Source organism: Rhinatrema bivittatum, chromosome 9 (genome assembly GCF_901001135.1).
Source record: "Rhinatrema bivittatum chromosome 9, aRhiBiv1.1, whole genome shotgun sequence".
In the NCBI taxonomy this organism is placed as follows: domain Eukaryota; kingdom Metazoa; phylum Chordata; class Amphibia; order Gymnophiona; family Rhinatrematidae; genus Rhinatrema; species Rhinatrema bivittatum.
In genome coordinates, this window is record NC_042623.1 from 83,255,654 (window position 1) to 83,276,365 (window position 20,712).

The 20,712-nt window shown below is 40.9% G+C and overlaps 1 protein-coding gene across 4 annotated transcripts in view; it reads left to right on the forward strand.

Moving 5' to 3' along the window:
• The window catches only part of GRM8 (glutamate metabotropic receptor 8), a 1,288,815-nt gene that overhangs the window by 825,927 nt on the left and 442,176 nt on the right, over positions 1 to 20,712 (forward strand). For all 4 annotated transcript variants that reach the window (XM_029616204.1, XM_029616205.1, XM_029616207.1 and 1 more), the window contains exon 6: positions 11,799 to 11,999. In XM_029616204.1, coding sequence (XP_029472064.1) covers positions 11,799 to 11,999 — 201 coding nt within the window. The remainder of the gene's footprint in view (positions 1 to 11,798; positions 12,000 to 20,712) is intronic.

The window sequence follows — 20,712 nt, forward strand, 5'->3', positions numbered from 1 at the left end:
TTCAGTCTGATCTGATGGTGACAACTTTATGTGTGTTGCTAATTTTAGTATGGTCTAAGGAGCTTGGAGTATCTAATATAGTCCCTTGGACTAGTTATGGATCTACAGTACTTCATTTGTGATGGGCTGAATATGCTGACAATTATGCAAGGTCAATGTGCCATGTGAGAATTGGAGCTGCCTGCTAATGTGTCAAGTTCTTTAGTAACCACAGCTGTCCTTTCCTAAAGCTTCTTATCACCTGTTTTGAGGTGAACCAGAACTCCTAGTATGAGAGTTGGTAGCAATTTTGCTGAATGACATCTGTAGAAGGTCTCATAACTGCATTTAGTGTTTGCATCATTTTGTTGCACAATAGTGAAATCAGGTCAATGTGGCACAAATGTAATGGGATCCCATTTGACTTACTGAAACTAGTGAGTTACAATTCTGGAATCCATATGATGGGGATAGGCTTAACCTCCTGGGCTCTTTGCTTGGTCAAGTCTGCAGTCATCCTCATTAAGTCCCAATCCACTGATCTAGTCACTGGGTAGAGTAGTCCTTCAGGGGGAGATAAGAGAACAAATAAATAACACTTAAGATCTGCACTTAAAACCGTAGTGTTCTCTGGGAAAGAATCTACAAGTCCAGCAATGGTGTTCAACAAAAAGTTTACTTGATTTTGAAAATCAAATCCCAAGCTAGAAAAGAAAAAAATGAGAAACAGTATCAGAAAAATCAAAGTTAAGAAAACAATTGTTTCTTTATCCATGATACTCCTTCTAGATGTGTTTTTGCTATTGCACCAACATCCACTTCCATGATTCCTTCTCTGGAGGGTAGGGAGTCTCCTTGTAACTCAAGCATTGACATGGGATGGAAAAAAGATGTAAAACCTCTTGTTTCAAAACTAGCCTTCCAAACAGAAAGATCCAGAAATGTTCTCTTAGAAATGTCCAAGATCTCCAAACATTTTTATACTCTTCACCTTTGCTGTTGACTATAAGCACAGGCAAAAGAGATGTAGAATCCAGCCCTTCTGGACACTATGAGTTTTCCTTTGTTTAGGAACTGGTTCAAATCCAACAAGTCAGAAACTCTTCTAATCCCCCAAACTCCTCTGTTGATCAGTCCACTCTATCAGCAGCAAAGACCACCTCCAGTTCACTCCTCTTAGGGAAAGACAATGACCAACAACTCTGCAGACTCCTCACCCACTGGCTAGGAGCATGCTCCAGGGGATATTTATAATCCCCAGACACACCCCAAAAAAAGGTGGGATATGTCTAAGGATTATAAAGACAAAAATCCTCCTCCCTGATGTAAAAAAAAAAGGGAACCATATTAGTGACAGGCAAAGCTGGTAGTGAAAGAAGGTAGTTTTACTATGTAAATATTCCTGTCCCTTTTCTCTTTTTACTATGTAAATATTCATGTCCCGTTTCTCTTTTTTCCTCCTATCCCAGTTGGTAATTTCCTTGTTCATTGTAACTATTATTTTCTGCACCAGTTCAATTACCCTAGTTCTATGTTTATTACACGAATTGTTAAATGTAAACCAACTTGATGCAACCTCTGGTCGTGAAAGCCGGTATAGAAATTAATAAATAAATAAATAAATAGTGTGGATAATTTGGCTCATTAACAACTTAGCTAGACACTTCCTCGTAGGTTCTGTTGGCAGTAATATGTTAGCTCAAAAGGGCAAGATAAAAATACAGTTGACACAGGAAAGGTTTTCTGTGGCTAAGGCTTTTTCTGTTGGTCTATTCACTTAGGGAAAATATGGGCTTGTTGTCACATGGCGAACACTATATTGAGCTAAGTACTGGGCCTTGAACTATAGTCTATTGTTAGTTATTAAGGTCTTGGGTGATCCAACTTGGGTGAAGAGGCTCTTTAATCTTATGATTACTATTGTACTAGAAAGGGTAGATAAGTGCAAAATTTTGATCCTTTGAAAAAAATCAATAAGCACTATGTAGGTTTAACCTTTAACTTCACATATGTCAGCTGCTATCGTCTTTCTTAGCATTGGCTAGATCTATGGATGAGGCAAAGTAGGCATGAGAGAACATTCTCTTTTACCTGGCATTTAATGCCTGGCCACCAAATAGTTTGTTTGCACTTCAACCTGCATTTGGTAAATCTTGAAATGATTGAAATGTATTTTCTGTACAATGGCAGCTATCTGTCTCTTGGTAACAACACATAATTATAATATGTCAAAATCCAGTTTGATAGACAAAATTGTCCTGTGGTTGAATAATATTCTTTTGTTATGTCCAGTAAATCTTGATCATACTCTGCCCAGCCCTTTTATATGAACTTTTGGGCATCTCAAAACTCAACATCAGGGATGACATTTCAGGTCTTCTTATGGGTCTGTGGACTTCTATTTCCTAGACATAGGCTAAAACTTCCTGACCTAGCTCTTGTGGGTCACTGTGTCATCCAGGATTCTGGGACAACATGTCTGCAACTAGAAAATCCTTCCCTGACATGTATTCACCCACTGGGTTGAACTTCATCAGACAGATGAGTAATCTTTGATTTTATAAAGGTGTTTTGTCCATCTTTTTGCTTTTAATGAGGCTAACTAGAAACTTCTGATTGGTCAATAGAATATAGGGTAGCTCTGTGTTCCTAGGGGTCACTAGGTAGAAGTTATAGAATGTTCTCTCATCTTTTTGGAGAGTGCTATAGAATTTGTGGTGGTTGTATTCATTTTATCACAACTAAAAGTCTCTAATAATTTTGTGATTTATAACTTATTAGTTTCTTGTAAAGCAACCTTTATAACACTGGCCAATTATCATGTCTTTTATTTAATCTTTTTCACTGCTGACATTGACCACAATCTAATTTCTTTTTCAGCCCTCCCCCTGATTGGCCACTTAAAGTACAGAATATATGCCACACAGTATACTATAATTCCTGCCTTTCTGCTGGGGATGTGCATTCATTTTAACCAAATTTGCAAAATGCGATGAATATGGGCCAATTTGTTTCATTCAGGGGCAGTGAAACAAATTGAGTGCCCCCCCCAAATTAAACAAATCCTATTTTTTTAATTCAGTTAAAACTTCTAGTTGGGTCCAGGCCTAGGCCCAAAGGCAGGACTTCACATATGGCATAGGCCAAGGCCTAAAACAGGGGCCATGGCCTATGTCTGAGCAAGATCTAGCACCTCAGTCTAGGCTTAAGCCTAGGCTTGAGGCTGGGGCCTCACCTAGAGCATAGGCCAAAGCAGGGACTATGGCCTAGACTTAAGTGCAAAGCTAGGGTCTCAGCCTAGGCCTGGGCTAATGCCGGGGCCTCAGTTGAGACCCGAGCAAAGACCCAGGTTTTCCCCAAAAACATTTGCTGGGATCAGGAAATTTCTTGACCCCCCACTTACCTGATCTATTGGGTATCCAATGCCATGGCCAGGCCAGGTCCTAAAGAGTGAGTTTCGGCCCAGGCCTCGATCCAAGGCTAGGTCCCAATCCAGAGGCCATGTCCCAAAATCTGGGCCTCAGCCCAAGCCCATGCCCATTGCTGGGGTCCAATCCGGAAGCTGGGTCTCAATGCCTGGGCCTTAGTTTAGGCAGGAGAAAGAGCCCATGCCCTATGTTGGGGCCCAGTCCTGAAGCCAGGTTTTGATGTCTGGGCCTTGTCCTAGGCTGAACCCAGGCCCACGCCAGCATCCAGTCTGGAGGCTGGGTTCCAACACCAGGACCTTGATCCAGGCCCGGGCCTGACACAGGGGCCTTGTCCAGGGTTAGGCTAAGTCCCCAAGCCTGTAGCATTGTCTGTGTATGTCCTCTCCTTGTCTTCTTTCTTCTGCAAATACAAGTGTCCGGTGGGGATGCACTGGAGTAAATTAACTCCAGCTCATCCTTCTCAGTGGAGGGTGCCATTTTGTTGTATTTCAAAATGATGTCCTCCACTAAGGAGGATGAGCCGGAGTTAATTTACTCCCGTGCATCCCCAGTGGACATCATCATTTACAGAAGAAGGAAGACAAGAAGAGAACCTATTCAGCCAAGGTCCTAGCCTTTGGGACCTAGGCCTGACCCTGGTATAAGGTCCATGCATCGGGTCCCAGCCTATTGTGCCTTTGCCTAGGCTCCGGCCTGGGCCAAGGCCCAGCCTCCAGATTGGGCCCCAGTGTCAACTTGGGCTTGGGCTAAGGCCCAGGAGTCGAGACTAGGCCTCCGGACCAGACCACAACATCTGGTAGGGCCTGAACTCTGGTCAGGGCCAAGGCCAGGTGTCGGGACCGACACCTGGCCTTGGCCCTGACCAGAGTCCCAGCATTGATCCTGGGCCCAGACTCCTGCCTAGCCCAAGATTCATATGGAAACTTTTTTATGATGTGAGTAGAGACCTCATATATAATAAAGTGGAGTCAACTTGCTGTTTGCTTACACTTAAATATGAAAATGGTTCTTGCTTAATGATGTCCACAATCCAATAGGTATATTAAGTTACCACCTTTAGCTTTGTATAATCACTGGTCTCAAAATCTCACAATTTTTTCTTTTTTTTATAAACTGAACAAGCGTTGATTTTCTCAAAATACACACAGTTCCTTGTCTTTTACTTATACTTAAAGGTTTTCTCCTTTTTAAATCAACTAATCTTCATTATCTTCATTATCATATTTAATTGCTGAACGATTTAACACTGTATCTAGCAAAAAAGAACTTATCGTTTTGTGCTGAAAACTGCGAGGTGAGAGCTGAGCGGATGAACGCTGAAGAAGCGATGCACAATCTCCTGTTGGTTGCTTCACTTTTACAAAATTTTGTTCTCCATCCTCCCACTGACATGCTTTAAGCTATGCTGAATTACATACAACTGGGACCCTAAACTATCCAAATGGGCATCCTATGCTGCATCCCAATTCTACTCTAATTGGATATTCTGACTCTGTAAGTTTTTCAAAATACCTCTGTTCATTTAAATTTACTGTAATCCACCTTGACACCAACTTTAGGAAAAGGCAAAATATCAAATATCTATGAATAAATAAATAAATTCATAAATAAATAGGATTCCAAGGAACAATGATTCTGATAAAATCTTTCAGAAATCCAGACATTTGCCTAGCATTTTGTTTCTATTTGAGTGCATTGCCTCATAATACCCTACAAGAGTGCGAGAACATACTGGCTCGAAAATGTTGTTGTTATGCTCCTTATGTAGTTTTCCAATACCATAGCTGCTTGCATTAGTGCTACTTACCATTCATAGATTATGGTTGAAGAAGGACATTATAGGTGCTTCATCTGCTTCATAACTTTGAAAGCAGCTTGCTGAGGTTTTATCCTTCCCAATTTTCAGGAGGGCATTTAAGGGTTGAGAAGTTTAAGAAAACTGCATTAGGCCCAGCATTTGTACTATGGGGAGAGTAGCAAGATCCATTGTGTGTGTGTGTGTGGGGGAACCTTAATTTTAGATACTTTATAGTAATGGTAAAGGGAAGGGGTGGGTGCCCCGCCTGCAGACCCCTCTACTTGATTTGGATCCTTAAGGGATTAGAGGGTGGAGGGAGCATGACCAGACAGGGCTTTATCTGAAATTGGGATGGAAAAGGAAGAAACTCGGGTCATAGGCCTGCTTACAGTTTTGGGTTTTTTTTTTTCATTATGAGAGCACTACTCACCCAGATATCTTTGAAGATATCCAGGCAAGCAGCTAGTTATCCAGTCACACAAGGCCGGACAATTAAAAATCTATCTGGTTATATTCAAATATAACAAGTTAGTTTTTAGTTAACTGGCTGTATGTAGCCTGATAACTTTAAGCAAGAATATTCAGTGGAACATTTATCCCGCTGAATATATGGGACATGTTATCTGGCTAATTTTAGTCGGATAACTTGTCCACTCACTGGCTTACTGAATATGATCCTCAACATGTTTTATGTGCCATCTAGCAAACAGTTTAATCCAGATGAGGGAGGTTTGGACACCATCACAGCTCAAGATAACTTGGATTTATCAGTATTTTTTGGAAAGTTCTCTGGTTAAGATGGCCACGTGGGCCACATTGTTGGTCAGCTTTAATCGGACAAGACCTTGATTCTCTGGCTGTTTTATAAAAGTAGGAAAATTCCATTTGTGGTCCACCAATGCTTGTGTTTTCTGATGTGGCAAGGCCTACTAATTTAAGAAGGAAGGCTTTTCTCTATTGCTTGTCAAGAATGACGGGGGAGATTTGTTTTACCACCCTTTTCATTTGGAGTTGTTTCTTCAGTAGAAATCTGCACTAACTTGATATTTTCCCTAATTCATTATAGCATTGCTTGGTTTCTTGGAAATGGGTGAACAGAAGTCTGAGTATGAAACTGAGTATCTCTTGGTTATAAAATGGGTTAATGTCTCCATTTTTCTCTCTTTTATTCATAATTATTACCTCCCTCCCTTGTTGTGGGCAGTGCATGTGCACCCACAAAAATTTTGTTTCTTTTCTTTTTTCCGGGGGGAGGAGAGGGGAGAGTTTCTGAGTTTTAGTTTTTTTAATGTTTATTTCATTTTTTTTTTCATTTGCTAAGCCAAAATAAAAATTTTAAAAGATCAGTACAACAACAAAAAAACAAAATGTGGTCTCCCTGGATCTCCTTGACATTGCCCTCGCCCTCCAAAATAATGCTGGGGAAAAGAATCTCTCCAGCTGCCCACTGCTTTCTGTGGAGATCCTGGAAACTTAAAGGGGCAGGAAGGATGCCCATTCATGTCTTGCCCCTTCAGCATCGTTGGAAAATGGCACTGGCTGTTCCTGAGACTGCTGCCAACGAGATTATATATTCATTTATTTATTTAAAAATATTTCTATCCCACTTTCTCCATGGATTGTTCAATGTGGTTTACAAGTAAAGTAACATACATAATTTTTATAAAATAATTAATAATATGCATTAGATAAAGGAAAATTAAAATAGCATGCATAATAAAATATTAACAATAAGCAGACATAAACTGCATCTGAAAATATGCAAAGTAAATAAAAACTCATGAATACTACTAGGTAGAAAGAACACAAAGCTAGGGCTCAATCCGCATATGCTTTCCGCCAGTACAAATATGTCAAAATGGTGCTGGCCGCAGGGCTACCAGTGCTATTTTGTTGTATGACTATATAAACATATGGATATACAATAAAAAGGTGCTGGCTGGTCCTGAGATCAGTGCCATTTTGATGTCAGTTTGATGCCAGCCTCAGAGTGGGCTGGTGCCATTATTAAAGGGATGTTGGAGGGCTAGGATGTGAGTGGTATCTCTCCTGCCCCTTTGACGATCCAGTACCCCCTCAGAAAGGAGTAGGTGGGGGCAGGGGAGGTCCTGGGTCATGGCAACTTTATAGATAGGGAGTCTAAGAATAATCTGAAAAAGTCCCAGACCCCTGGTGACTTTTTATTTTGGGGGGGGGGGGGGGGGGGGGGTCGGAGGGGACCCATGGAGGTCCCAGGCACAGGCAACTTTTGCAGGAGTGAGACGGGAGTAGGGGTTGAAGGTGTCCGGACTGTGGCAACTTTATTGTGAGGAAGACTCGGGGAGGCTTTCCCTTTGAAAATTGTCCCAGAAAGAAATCTCACATTCACACTTGCTAATTTATACAGCCAGTTTTTCTGATAAAAATTCTGTAATAATTTTGAAAATTCACAAGTATGCATGCAAGTGACAATCCCTTCCCAACCCCGCCCCCTTAAATGCTTCTTCTCAAAGCAGGTAAAACTACACATATGAAGCCCTACATGCATACTTTTATCCGCATACAGGTGTGCAGTTTTTTTTTCTGAAAGTCTATTTTGCAGGTAAAGCAGAATATGATTTTACCAGAGCACATTGTTATTTTGTATTTTATTGTTTTATATTCCTGCCTTTTAATTAATTTAAAGTTTATTTTAGTATTTATGATTATTGATGCTTCACTGATTATTAAGTATTTTATACTTTTTGTTTATGTATTGTATTTTCTTACTTTAATTTATTGTTCACCATTATGATGGTTTTACCAAAATGACTGTATAAAAATAAACCAATCTTAAATCTTATTTTACTCATGGAGATGGCTTCAGAAATCACCTGCCCTATGCATAGATTTAGCTGCATAAAAAAGGGTGACTCCAGGGGTGTTCGTAGGGCAGGTTTATGACATAACTGGTTTGCCCTGGTTTTCAGACCTAACCATCTAAGGTTAGGCAGTTAAAGCCAGGCAACTGAATTGATGGCTGAAATATAATGGATCAAACTTTGACCTACTAGATTTAGGGACATTTTTAGTTGGAAACTTAACCTTTTAGGTTGTCTGAAAATTTGCTTGAAGATGATTGGTTGGTAAATCACTTTGAAAACTTATATTTTCACAACTAGGAGCATAGTTTCCAATCAGGAATGCCTTGGCATCACAAATCTACTGCTGCACGAATAAAATTTATCCTCAGCCTCACAGATGTGTATATGTGCTTAACATTCAGTGTGGTTCATGGTTTTATTTAACAGGCCCAGTAACATTTCTTGAATTGTTCTACATTGATTAGTTTTATTTCAAAATTCAATGTGGACCTGAATGATCAATATAGCAAAGAACTATAACATATAAGCAAGAAGGACCTGCTTTTAATTTGTCACAGTTTATTTCATTGTATATTTCATTCCCACAGGACAATCAGGATGGTAGTCCTCACATATGGGTGACATCACAGGATGGAGCCTTGTACGGAAAACTTTTCTGTCAAAGTTTCTATAAAGCTTTGACTGACACTGGCACACTGAGTGCACTGAGCATGATCAGCCTGCAATTATCCCTGTGACCACAGGTGTCTCCCTCATTCTCGCCTTATAGCAAAAAGCGCAAGTGAAACTAAAATAAAAGTAAAAACGTATACAGACCCAACTCCGCGGGGTGGTAGGTGGGTTTCGTGAGGACTAACTTCCTGCTGTCCTGTGAGAACACCTGTTACAGGTAAGCAACATTTGCTTTCTCACAGGACAAGCAGGATGGTAGTCCTCACATATGGGTGAGTACTGAGCTGAGGATGCCCGAGAGTGCACCAAATGCACCCAAGATGCAAAAAAGGCACAATGACAGGGGTGGAATTTGGAATGCAGGGCATCCTGAAACCTTTAACGGGTTGGTGGAAGGATGTTGGGTAGTTAAACCGAAAAGAATAGGAGTAGACGGACTGGCCAAACATGGAGCATGCCGGCCAGTCGTATCTAAGCAATAATGGGGCGAGAGCTCCAGGTCGCAGCCTGATAAATATGTACAAGCAGCACCGGCTGAAGGTAAGCTATGGAGACTGGGACGGATGCAACAGAGTGTGGTTACACACAGTGTTGTAGTGAAATGCCTGCTTGTTGGTAGGAAAAAGAGATACAGACCATCAATTAGGAGGAATAGGTCTGTTTGCCCACCGGAACTCGCAGCTTGGCTCTTGCCACAGATGGAAAGAGTTAGGTGGACTTCCTATGGAGTGTAGTGCGGTCTAGATAGAATGCAAGTGCACTATTCCAGTCCAAGGAGTGGAAAAACCCTCTCACTATGGTGAGAGAGAGGTGTTGGGAAAATGGGCAGAGTGTATTCTGAGTAAGGTGAGAAGCAACGACTACCTTAAGAAGGATATGAAGTTGAAAACGTAAAACCACTCGGTCACGGAGGAACGCAGGGTCAGGTGAGTATGTAACAAGGTTGTGTAACTCACTGACCCTGTTGATAGAAGTGATGTCTATGAGGGAAAGAGTTCCCCATGGCAGACTGGTAAGTGAGAGGAATGGAAAGGCTCGAACTGAGAACGTATGAGTCTTGTAAGCACGAATTACATGTCCCATTCCATGACTAGTGAAAACAAAAGTGGCTTGATCAGTGGATAATCCATGGTAAGCTGATTCAGAAGGGGTTGACCGTTAATCGGGTATCCCCACTCCCAAGTGGTACGCCAATCGCAACCGAGGTGTACCCATGTGAAGGATGTCTGGGGAACAGAATCCGAGGGAGTAAGAAAAAAGAGTGGTGTAGAAAAAAGAAAAAGGGTAAAACCCTTTTGTAAGCGTCATGTGGTAAATCATGCCATTTTGAATGTAAGGATTTGGGTGTGGAAGGGTTTTTGTGGCGCGTCCAAATGGGGGCTAATGGTGCGCTCGGCCTGAGCACACTTTACTGCATCGGCCCGGTCAATAATCAAAGCATTTGTCCAGCTGGCTTTTGGAGTTAGAAGGGTAAAATGAAGCTTTTACAAATTTCTCAATGTTCACCAATTAAATTGTAGCTGGGTATGTTCTGGCCTAAAAGAAGTGGCATTGGGGTCAGGAGGGGCATTCTGGAGTTTTAGATAAAATATATCCAGCTACCAATGATATTCAATGCTAACTATATAATGTTAACTGGTTGGAAAAGTTGCTAATCTAAAGTTAGCCAAATATCTTTAAAAAAAAATGTAGCCAGTCAATCATCTGATCCCTCCCCACCTCCCTGTCCCCAAGATAAAATAAAATGTAGCTGGCCAACTGCCTGATCCCTCTCCCATCGATTCCTAAAATATCAACAATATATCTTATCTTATTTCATTTCTAATACAGCATGAAATAAAAAAATCTCAAAATTTCAATTTGGAAACCATCTTGCACATGCTGTTTGCAAATGGTGTGCACTGCTTTAAAAAATGATACAAAACAAAGAAAAAAAAACCCCAAAAGGAAACAAAATGGAACAAATGAAAACCCAACTGAAATGAAAAATCTCACCATGTGCACACCCCTCGAATCATTTTCTTTCTTGTGTAACTGAAAATAGTGAAAAATATTGTACTATGTCACTGAAAGCCTGCAGTACTCCGTGAATTTGCACGTGGCACATTGCATCCTTAAACAAATTATACCATTCAAGAGAAAATAGTGCATTTAAAAACATCCCAACTATTGCTTTATACTCACTTTGAATAATTATATTTTTGCCAAGTATAGGACAATTTTCCATAGCATTTACTTAAGTGAATATTTACCCAGGTCAATAGCCCTGGTTCAAAGCTGTCCCACTCACAGCAGTAAAAAGATTTTCACAATGCATACACTTTTATCCAGATTTAAAAAAAAAAAAAAAAAGCATTCCTGGGCAGTGTTAGCAGAAGACAACAGGGCTCTTAGATTTCATTTTCAAAATTATTCTTGTTGTTTTATCCCTGACTGGCCGCCTGCAGAATTAGCAGGTAGAAAAGGGAATTTGGAAATAAAGAAAGACTATGTGTGGATTATATTCTAAATGCAAGACTTATAAAACAACTAAAACATGTTATCTCTGCAGAAGCACTCTAGGAAAGTAACTTTCTAAGGAAACGGTATCCTAAAATATGGACAGATGGTTGCAGTGGCTACAGCACTTGTCAAAATAACTTCCTCCTTGCAACTGTGTTTTAATAATGTTTATTGAACAAAGGAGGTAATAAATGTCACCAATGCCCTCAGGAAATATTCACTAAATTTTGTGTGAATAAGGATGACAGGCCTTCACAAAGAATTTCTCACAAATGACATTGACGTGCTGCTTAATAAAACACAAAGCTGGAGTGAAGGCTGGTGAAATGATATCTCCAGAATGCATTCCTTTAGCATTTGAAGTTAATCATCTCATATGTCTCCAGATATATTTTTGTCCCATTCTACACCTGAACAGTGTACACTTGACAGATGGCTGCATTCTACCTTGCTTGTTTTTTTTGAAGGATGGAAACGGGGGATTTATTCTGTCTCTCAGGTGAACGTATTCACTTTTTCTGTATGGGTGCACATGTAGAGAGGAATAATAACCACCTGACTCTGCTGCTTTCCTAGGACTAGAACGCATTGGGAGGGACTCCAATTTTGAGCAAGAAGGGAAAGTCCAGTTCGTAATTGATGCAGTCTACTCTATGGCCTTTGCACTGAACAACATGCACAAAGATCTCTGCTCTGGATATATTGGTCTCTGCCCAAGAATGAGCACTATTGATGGCAAAGAACTACTCAGCTATATTCGGGCTGTAAACTTTAATGGTAAGTTAAAAGGTTTTTTGTTTTTTTTTTTTTTCCAAATTTATTTTTCTGCACAAGTGACAGGATATGTTTTATCCTGGAAGTAGAAAATGCTTTCAGGCACAATGGGGAATGCAGAATTAACGTCTTTCATTTTGCACTATGAAATGTTTTTTCTCTTCCACTTCAGGTTTTAAGTCTTGCACTAAACTGTGATTACTTGTTTCGATTTATGTGTTTGCTTTACGCAGAAGTGATACTCCAACTCCATAATTACTGTGCTGTGTTGTAACTGCATTCTTTTAGAACATGCTTTGAACTCCTTGGCTGGAAAAGCAAGTCATAAATAAGCAATGATGATGATAATCATGATCATGAAATACCCAGTTAAAAAGGAGATCAAGAAAAAGCATTAAAACAATGCAGCAAAGAGTATTAGTGGGGGCCACACAATATAGCATGTATATTTCATAGTTATATTAACAGAACCATTTCCAGGAATATCTATTCAGTTGCTGGAAAAGATTTCTTTTTTAACATGATTTTCTGCTTTCAGTTAATCATATTTGCCTCTGCACAGGAATATTGTAAAACTGGTTTTATATTCAAAGACTCATGTCTTAATAATTTAAAAAAAAAAATCATCAGATTGAATAAAGTCTGATTTATCAACATATTTCCTGGACTGGGAGCAAAGTTTGATAATTCTAGGCCATTGAGTTCTATTATCAGGCTCATCTTCTATGCCAGTGTCCCCCAGCACAGCAATTTCTGGCTGAATGATCTGGTTAATTTAAAGCTAAGCACAATTTTAGCTGTACTACTGAAATGCTGTACAGATGGGATCTGCCTGCTGGGAAAACATAGTTGTTTATGCTTCTGCTGCTATGAGAAGAGGCCTACAAAGAGCATATTGCATGTATTGTATAATGCTGAAAAGAGAAGACATATTTTCTGGCATAAGAAAGATATCGAAAGCTGACGTTTTTCAGTGCAAGTCATAATTCTATTGTAGATTCCATTTCACATGATTTTCACATGGAATGGTAGAATGTTCTTAACTATTTTATTTTTCTTACTTGGCTATAATCCATGCCACAGGCATGCTTCCAAATCTTATACGTAGCAGCACTGTCTATCACAATACACACCAATGATCTCAGCTGCCAGCTTCATTTTAAAAAGTTTAGTTTCCAAATTGAAGCTATTTTTGCTTCAGTTAACATTTGGTTGACATACAACTTGCTGGTATTTTTATTTGTGCATAATAAATGATATTGCACAGTATAATTATTTACATAAAACATAAAGCAGCAGTCATTCTGCTTTGCCCTGTTTCATCGTCAGGCCTGACCCTTTCTCTGTCTCAAATCTCCAAGCTAAAATCAACAAGGATGTAGGTAAACAAAGGGAGCTCAATTTTCAAAGGCATTTCTGCAGGTAAAACAGTGCTATAACTGTGAAAATGACTTGTTAAAAAAACTTTACCCTCCTGATTACAGGTAAACTTATGTGCATAAGTGTATGTTTACCCAGACTCAGTGGAGGCATTCCTGACCTGTAATCTGGAAAGGGAACTGGACAGAATTGGCGCACTTTTGGCATATCAAAAAGTATGCACACAAATTTCCTGTGCATAAATTAGCAGATGTGATTATGTAGAGGTCGTTTTAGTGGGAAGATTTTCAAAGTGAACATACACATGTAAATTTGCTTTAAAATTTGGTGAAATTCAAATTATCCCCTTATTCAAAAACAATGAGGTCTATTTTCAGTAGAATGTTTAGTGGACAAGTTATCAGGCTAAGTTTAGTAGGATAAACATCCACTGAATTTCTCTGTTTAAATTTATGCAACTAATGGTTAGCTGGAAAACTTTACACTTAACGTGCTTTATTCAACAGAATATAGCCAGTTAAGTAGCCTTTCTAGTAGATGAAATGGCTATGACTTTCAGCACTAATAGTTAGCTCTGAAGCAGGCATAAAGTTCTCTGGCTAACTTAGGCCAGGATTCATCAAGCTATCACATGAGATAGGAAGAGGGATGTATTTTATGGAAATAGCACACTTTGTGATAAAGAGGCTATCATAGTGCTTTGTATGGGTATTACTGCAGTGTGATAACATTTTTGCACTTTGCAGTAAGTGCCACAATTGTTGCAATTCCTACCTACAACACTGGGGGGGTGGGGAGGGGAGGAGAGGGGGAGAGAGAGAGAGAAATTATCTACCAGGTCCTTATAGTAGTTAGGTATTTATACCTCTGTATGAGGCCCACCTAGTTACTCGAGGTGAGGTTTAGGTATTAGTATAGGGGTTAGGGGCCACTTTGACATTCAGAGTGAGACGTACAAACAGAACATGGGCCCTCGTGGAGCGAGTACCGGTTCCTATCTGCAATCTGAAATAGTAGTGCACCAGATATAGGTATGCGATAGCTTCTGAGATAGAAGAGAGTTAAGAAAGGTTTTAGGAACATTTATTTATTTATTTATTTATTTATTTATTTATTTAGAGATTCTTATATACCGTGGTATGTATAGATATACATCACCTCGGTTTACAGTAAACATTAAGTGAGTACCGGTTCCTATCTGCAATAATGACTCACGATCTCCGTACCGCGATAACGTCTTAGATAGAAGGGAGTCTTCGGAGATTAGGAACATAGGCCCTCATGGAGCGAGTACCGATTCCTATCTGTAATAGAACTCACAGTGTTCACGTCTGCGATTGCTTCCAGGTAGTAAGGAGTCTTCTGAGCATTCAGGGATGTAGGCCCTCAAGGAGCGAGTATCGGATCCCGTCTTAGCAATCTGAAATCAAGAAGAGAGAGCGGGGCCCTCGAGGAGCGGGTACCCCTGGGTAAGTTGAGGAGGCAGAGCAGCAGAGGAAGAATTCCCCTTGCTAACTCGATTCGTAGTTGCAAGCAAAGACCTATTAAGTTGGAAGAGGGGGGGGGGGGGGGGACGTCGTGGCAGCATCTGTCCGTCAGACCCTAAGGGAGTCGCCATTAAGGTAGAGAGGGTGGAGCGAGGGCGAGAACAGGCACGAACGCAACACATTGCTTCCAGCTGCACAAGTTACCTTATTTCTGATATCCTGATACCTCATCCCCAGACCTTCTTAACCCAGCCTGTCCAGTCTTTCAGTGCTTCTTCATGGAATCATTTTGGCTCCTTAACCTGACTAGACTTCCTTGTTTCTTTATCTTGCCTTGCGGCCTACCCAGGGCTTCTGCCTTGCCTTGCAGCCTACCGATGCCTCCTGCCTTGCGGCCTGCCCAGGCTTCCTACCTTGCTCTGTGGCCTCTTGCCTTGATCTGTGGCCTTCCAGGCCTCCTTACCTTGCTCTGTGCCTTCCTCAGCCTCTCTGTCTAGGTTCACTTATCAAGCCTTGTGCCCTGTTTGGGCTTTATTTGCTGTTGCCTGTCTAGTCCTATCCTTGTCTCGTCTTGTCCTTGTCCTGTCCTTGTCCCGACCAGTCCAGTTAAATCCCTGTTTGTTCCCCAAGCCTTACCCTTGTCCTTGGTTCAAGCCCTACCTGTATCCAGCTCCCAGCCAGTATATCAGACTGCTAGTCAGTAGCTGACTCCAGCTCATAGCCTGTGCTTGAATCCAGCTCCAGCCATGATGTTCTCCAGAAGGAAAGTCCTAAGGGCCCCAGAATCCAAGGGTTCAACCTGCAGGGGGCCGGGTTGGTTAGGCAGAAGATCACGTGTACAGCAAACTTGCAGTCCTGTTCCACTTTTGCAGGGGTGCTCCCTGATTCCAGCCTGCCAGATCGTGGTAAGGATAATACCTTCATTAGTGTCAAGATATAAGAAAAGAGGGTGTCCAAATGGAGAGACCTTACATTGTGCATCAAACAGTCTGGGAATAATTTAAAAAATGGAAGAATTTCCAAACTGGAATAGCCAATACAGCTTAATTAAGACATACATTTATTGAAAGATACTTAAAATCCAAGGAGCAAAATGTGATTGCTACAGCAGAGTCAGAGTATCATTGGTGCTAGCTCCCTTTTGCCAATGTAAACTTCTAATGACCTTTAGGGGATGAGTGGGGTCTGAGAGGGATGGGATTTATCATACCACTAACATATGTAACCCTACCTGGTGAGCAGGTCTAGCATGGGTGAGGCCATAAAGTTATTTATACTCTTTGGGGAAGGAACCCTGACTAGCTCTTGTACCTCCTTTACTTCCTAAGGTGTGGATTCGCTGGACTGAGGGAAGAAAGGGGTCCCTTCAGGTCTCAAAGTGACAGGGATGGTTTCCCCTGGGGAGGATGCTGGTCTCTGATGAGTGCAGATATAATCTGGAGCCACTTGGTTAGTGTCCAAAATTAAAATCTTTACTGCTAAGCACTGATGGTGAATGTCACAAAACTCAAACTGCAGCACCACAGAAATCTCTCTTCGATTGCTTTACAATGTCTTCCCTCTCTCTATGCAGGACTCAATTATATCAAGGCAGGGAAAACACCCACTCTCTTTGGATTAAGGTAAAGTGGAACTCTCAGATGGGCAGGGTCTTTAGGATGGTCAAAAGCCCTTCCAAGCTGAGAAGAATAGCAGTCTATGGCACAGAGAGTAAATCCTTTCTTTCTCTCCCTAGGGTGGTGGACACTGGATGGGTGTCCCCGGTGTTGCTATTTCCTTTACTCATGGTTAGCAAATCTTCAGGATCTCCTTGATCTTACACAGTCACTTTAGTACTCTCTCTGGATCCTTGATGGACAAGACCCTCTTTGAAACAAGCAGTTCTCTTGCTTCTAGCAGGAAGGAAGGGGCAACCAAAACCTTCCTCCTGGATCTTTTAACAAAAGTGTTCTTTCCCCAAAAAGGAACAGAAACTAACAGCGGAGTACTCTCCTCACAGCAGGTCACCACCACTTCAGGAGTGTATCGTCCCTATCCCTATGTGGTTCACATGCAGGGTAGCCCAATCCCTGCATGCAAGACAGGCCCAGGTGCCCAGTGAGGCTCCTAATAAAAATCTCAAAACCCTCAAAAGCAACCCAGAGGGATATTCCAATCAGCTAGTAGACTGAAAGTAAAATCCTCCCGACACTGGTCAGGACCAACAAGCTGGGCTAGCTTTGGGCCTGAAAACAAAAAGATAAACTCCTAACACTTCTGCACTCCCTTCAATCCTAAAGGGACTGCCTCCCGAGCTCACTGTGGATAGCTCCTAAATAGACTCCCAATGGGACGGCAATTCCAGACTCCACAGGAGGAGCTGTATTTAAATGGCACCTCCCTTTATTCTAACCTTCTCTAGCGGAAATAGGGACTCAACGAGGTCATAATGGTGATGTAACATAGGGTCTGTCATGCATATTTCTTGATTTAGGACTGGAGTCCCTGTACTACTTTGAGGTGGGAAGTTGGGTCGCAAAGGTCTTTGATATACTTGGAGTGGTAAGACTAGGGGTCCTGAGAGTCTTTAATTACTTCAGAAGCTGTCAGGTTGGGAGGAGTTCCCTGCCCTCACCAGCTCTTTCACTTTGGATCAGTCAGCACAAAACAATTAGAGCTGCCTAATACTGTAGCATTAACATGGCCACACTCTAATACGTTATGCATCTCATTAGCTTTCTACATCAAAACATAAGTCTCACTGTGACTCCCACATTAAAATTGGCAGATAACATGGGATCCCACTCAGATCTCAGATCCATGGACCCCATAATTTTTTAGGTTAAAACAAGAGAAAAGGCACATCATCAACTTTATCCATCTAATATTAACCTAATGTTGCGTTTGTGGCTGCTCTTAACCCTCGCTCCACCCTCTCTAACTCTGTGGCGACTCCCTCCGGGCCTGATGGATGGCTTGCTGCCACGGCGTCTCCATGCTGCTTCTCTCCGGCGTCCCTGGACCAGCTCGACACTGCAGATCCGCCATGTTCTAAATGACGTAGGGCGCGCTCGCACCGAAGTATGTATCAGGAAGGGCGCAAACCTCAGGGGCGTCCCCCTGTATTGACGTCATCCGCTTCCAACATAAAAGGTCTTCACTTACGCTTACGATTTGAGTTAGCAGGGAGGAATGATAGCGGGGATTCATCTGGACCCGCTTCTCTCTATGCTGCTCTGCCTCCTCGGACTTACCAGAGGTATCCGCTCCTCGGGGGCCTCACTCTCTTTTCTATATTTCAGATTACAGATAGGAACCGGTACTTGCTTCTCGAGGGCCCATGTTCCTAAACCCTCTGAAGATTCTCTATTGCCTGGAAGCGATCGCAGATACGGACATTGTGAGTTACTATTTCAGATGGCATATAGGAACCGGTACTCGCTCCTCGAGGGCCCATGTTCCTGAACACACTGAAGATAAGTTCTTGGAGAAGTCCATTAATGGCTATTAATCAATTTTACTTAGGGAATAGCCACTGCTATTAATTGCATCAGTAGCATGGGATCTTCTTAGTGTTTGGGTAATTGCCAGGTTCTTGTGGCCTGGTTTTGGCCTCTCTTGGAAATGGGATGCTGGGCTTGATGGACCCTTGGTCTGACCCAGCATGGCAATTTCTTATGTTCTTATGTTTTTATTCTCTACTGCCTGGAAGCTATTACAGATACAGACAATTGTGAGTTACCATCGCTCTCTCAAGTATACTGATATGCACACAAATTTTGATTTAAGCAAATCCCACTTTATTTTTGCAGGTAAAATATGTGTGTATATTTTTAAAATAGATAGGAAAAGTATATATGCTCAATGCATTGAAATACTTGCTTTCAATACATTGCAAGTATTTGCTCATAAATATATATTTGCATGTACGTTGTAGGGTAAAAACACACAGGTTATAAAATAGTTTGGTAAAACTATGTCCAGCCATATATGCGCAGCAATGTTTGAAAGTTATCCTCCCTGTCCTTATGGCAAGTCATAAGAAAGTAAAAAAAACAACTGCATATTTGTAGTCAATTGTGCAGCACAGTGACAAAACCCAAAATGCCATTTTAAATCTCAATATGGTGATCATCTTAAATTCCTATCAGGCTGATTCAATAATGTGCAGTAACCCACGTTATCATTAACATGGGTTACTGCAAGCATTAATTGCCAGAGGTCCCACTGTTTCCAGTTGGACTGATTCACTAAATAACGTGTGTTAACCCACATTAAATGGTAGCATAGGTTACCGCGCTTTAGTGAATCAGCCACCTATCAGCATTTTTCACTAGAATATAATAATTCAATAAGCTTTTAAAAAAATTCTCTGTTACCAAAACACTGTCCATATTATAGCTCTAATATAATATAGCAGAAAATATGTATTGTTTCACTAGACTGATTCTAGTTAGACCAGATATAAATTATACAGATTGAACATATGCAATGCTCTTCTTTTATCACTTGCTTCACCTAATTTGTTCACTGTAGTCTCTGATGCCTTCTCTAAGTGACTGGTTTAATAACAGATGTTCAGTCAGAGGGGCAAGACATTGTCAAGTTTATAATTTGATATAATTAATGATATAAAGAGTCAGTCAATAAACAGAAAACAAACTGACAGCTTTTGTTAAAAAGGAAGAACACTGATGTTTTCAGAGCATGAATCTTGTTATATCAACCCATGCATATTTGTTTGCTTATTTTGATTCTAATAGTTATTTGATTGTTTGTCGTATTAATTTTTAATGCATAGCAAAAAGGTGTCTTTATATCCTTGCAGATTCATCTGTGTAATAGTCTATGGCACTTCCAAGACAGCTGGCTGATCTTCCTTCTAGTGCACTCAGCATTATTATAATCAATATGAAACAAGATTCTGAATAGACTAAATTGTATATCTTATATTGTGAACATAGAATCGTGCAATAAGAATATAAAATTATATTAAATAAAAGGAATTATTAAATCTATAGGTCAGTTTGGATAGTAGTCCATTATAAGAACACAAATATATTCAGGTTTTTTTTCATCCTGGAAGTTAGCAGCATATTTGATATCACTTCTTTGTTTTATTTTTTTAATGGAAAATGAAAAATCTCCTTCCATAAATGTAGGGCAGACATTTTCAATGATTACATTTGGTTCCTTGAGAACAAAAGATTGTCATATGAAATACATATGTAAAGGTGATCCTAAAAGTATCCATTACTATATACATCAGGTGAATTTTAAAAGCCTGGCACTTGTCGAAATTGGGAGCCAGATGCTCAAGTCGGGCTCGCTATTGCCCACCAAATTTTAAAAGGCATCTAGATGCATGCCTATCTCCCGCTGCATGCACATCTCACTTGATTTCAAAATGAGGCATGGTCTGGTTCGTGTGTGGGCATTTCAGGGCATGGACAAGAGATGTGCGCAAAAATACTTATGCATCCCCATGCGTGCCCAGGTCCACAGCCAGATAACTTTACTTCTGCTATGGAGGGAGGTGTAACTTAAAAAATATAAGAAATTAGCCATCTCTGCCAAGTTTATAGGTTCTGGGATAACTGGGGGGAGTGCAAGCTGTCAAACCTGGGGGTTTTGGAGGACCTAGCTTTTAACTGGGTGAAGTGGTAGATGATAGAGATGTGAATCGTGTCCTCGATCGTCTTAACGATTGATTTCGGCTGGGAGGGGGAGGGAATCGTATTGTTGCCGTTTGGGTGTGTAAACTATCGTGAAAAATCGTTAAAATCGTGAGCCGGCACACTAAACCCCCCTAAAACCCACCCCGACCCTTTAAATTAAATCCCCCACCCTCCCGAACACCCCCCCAAATG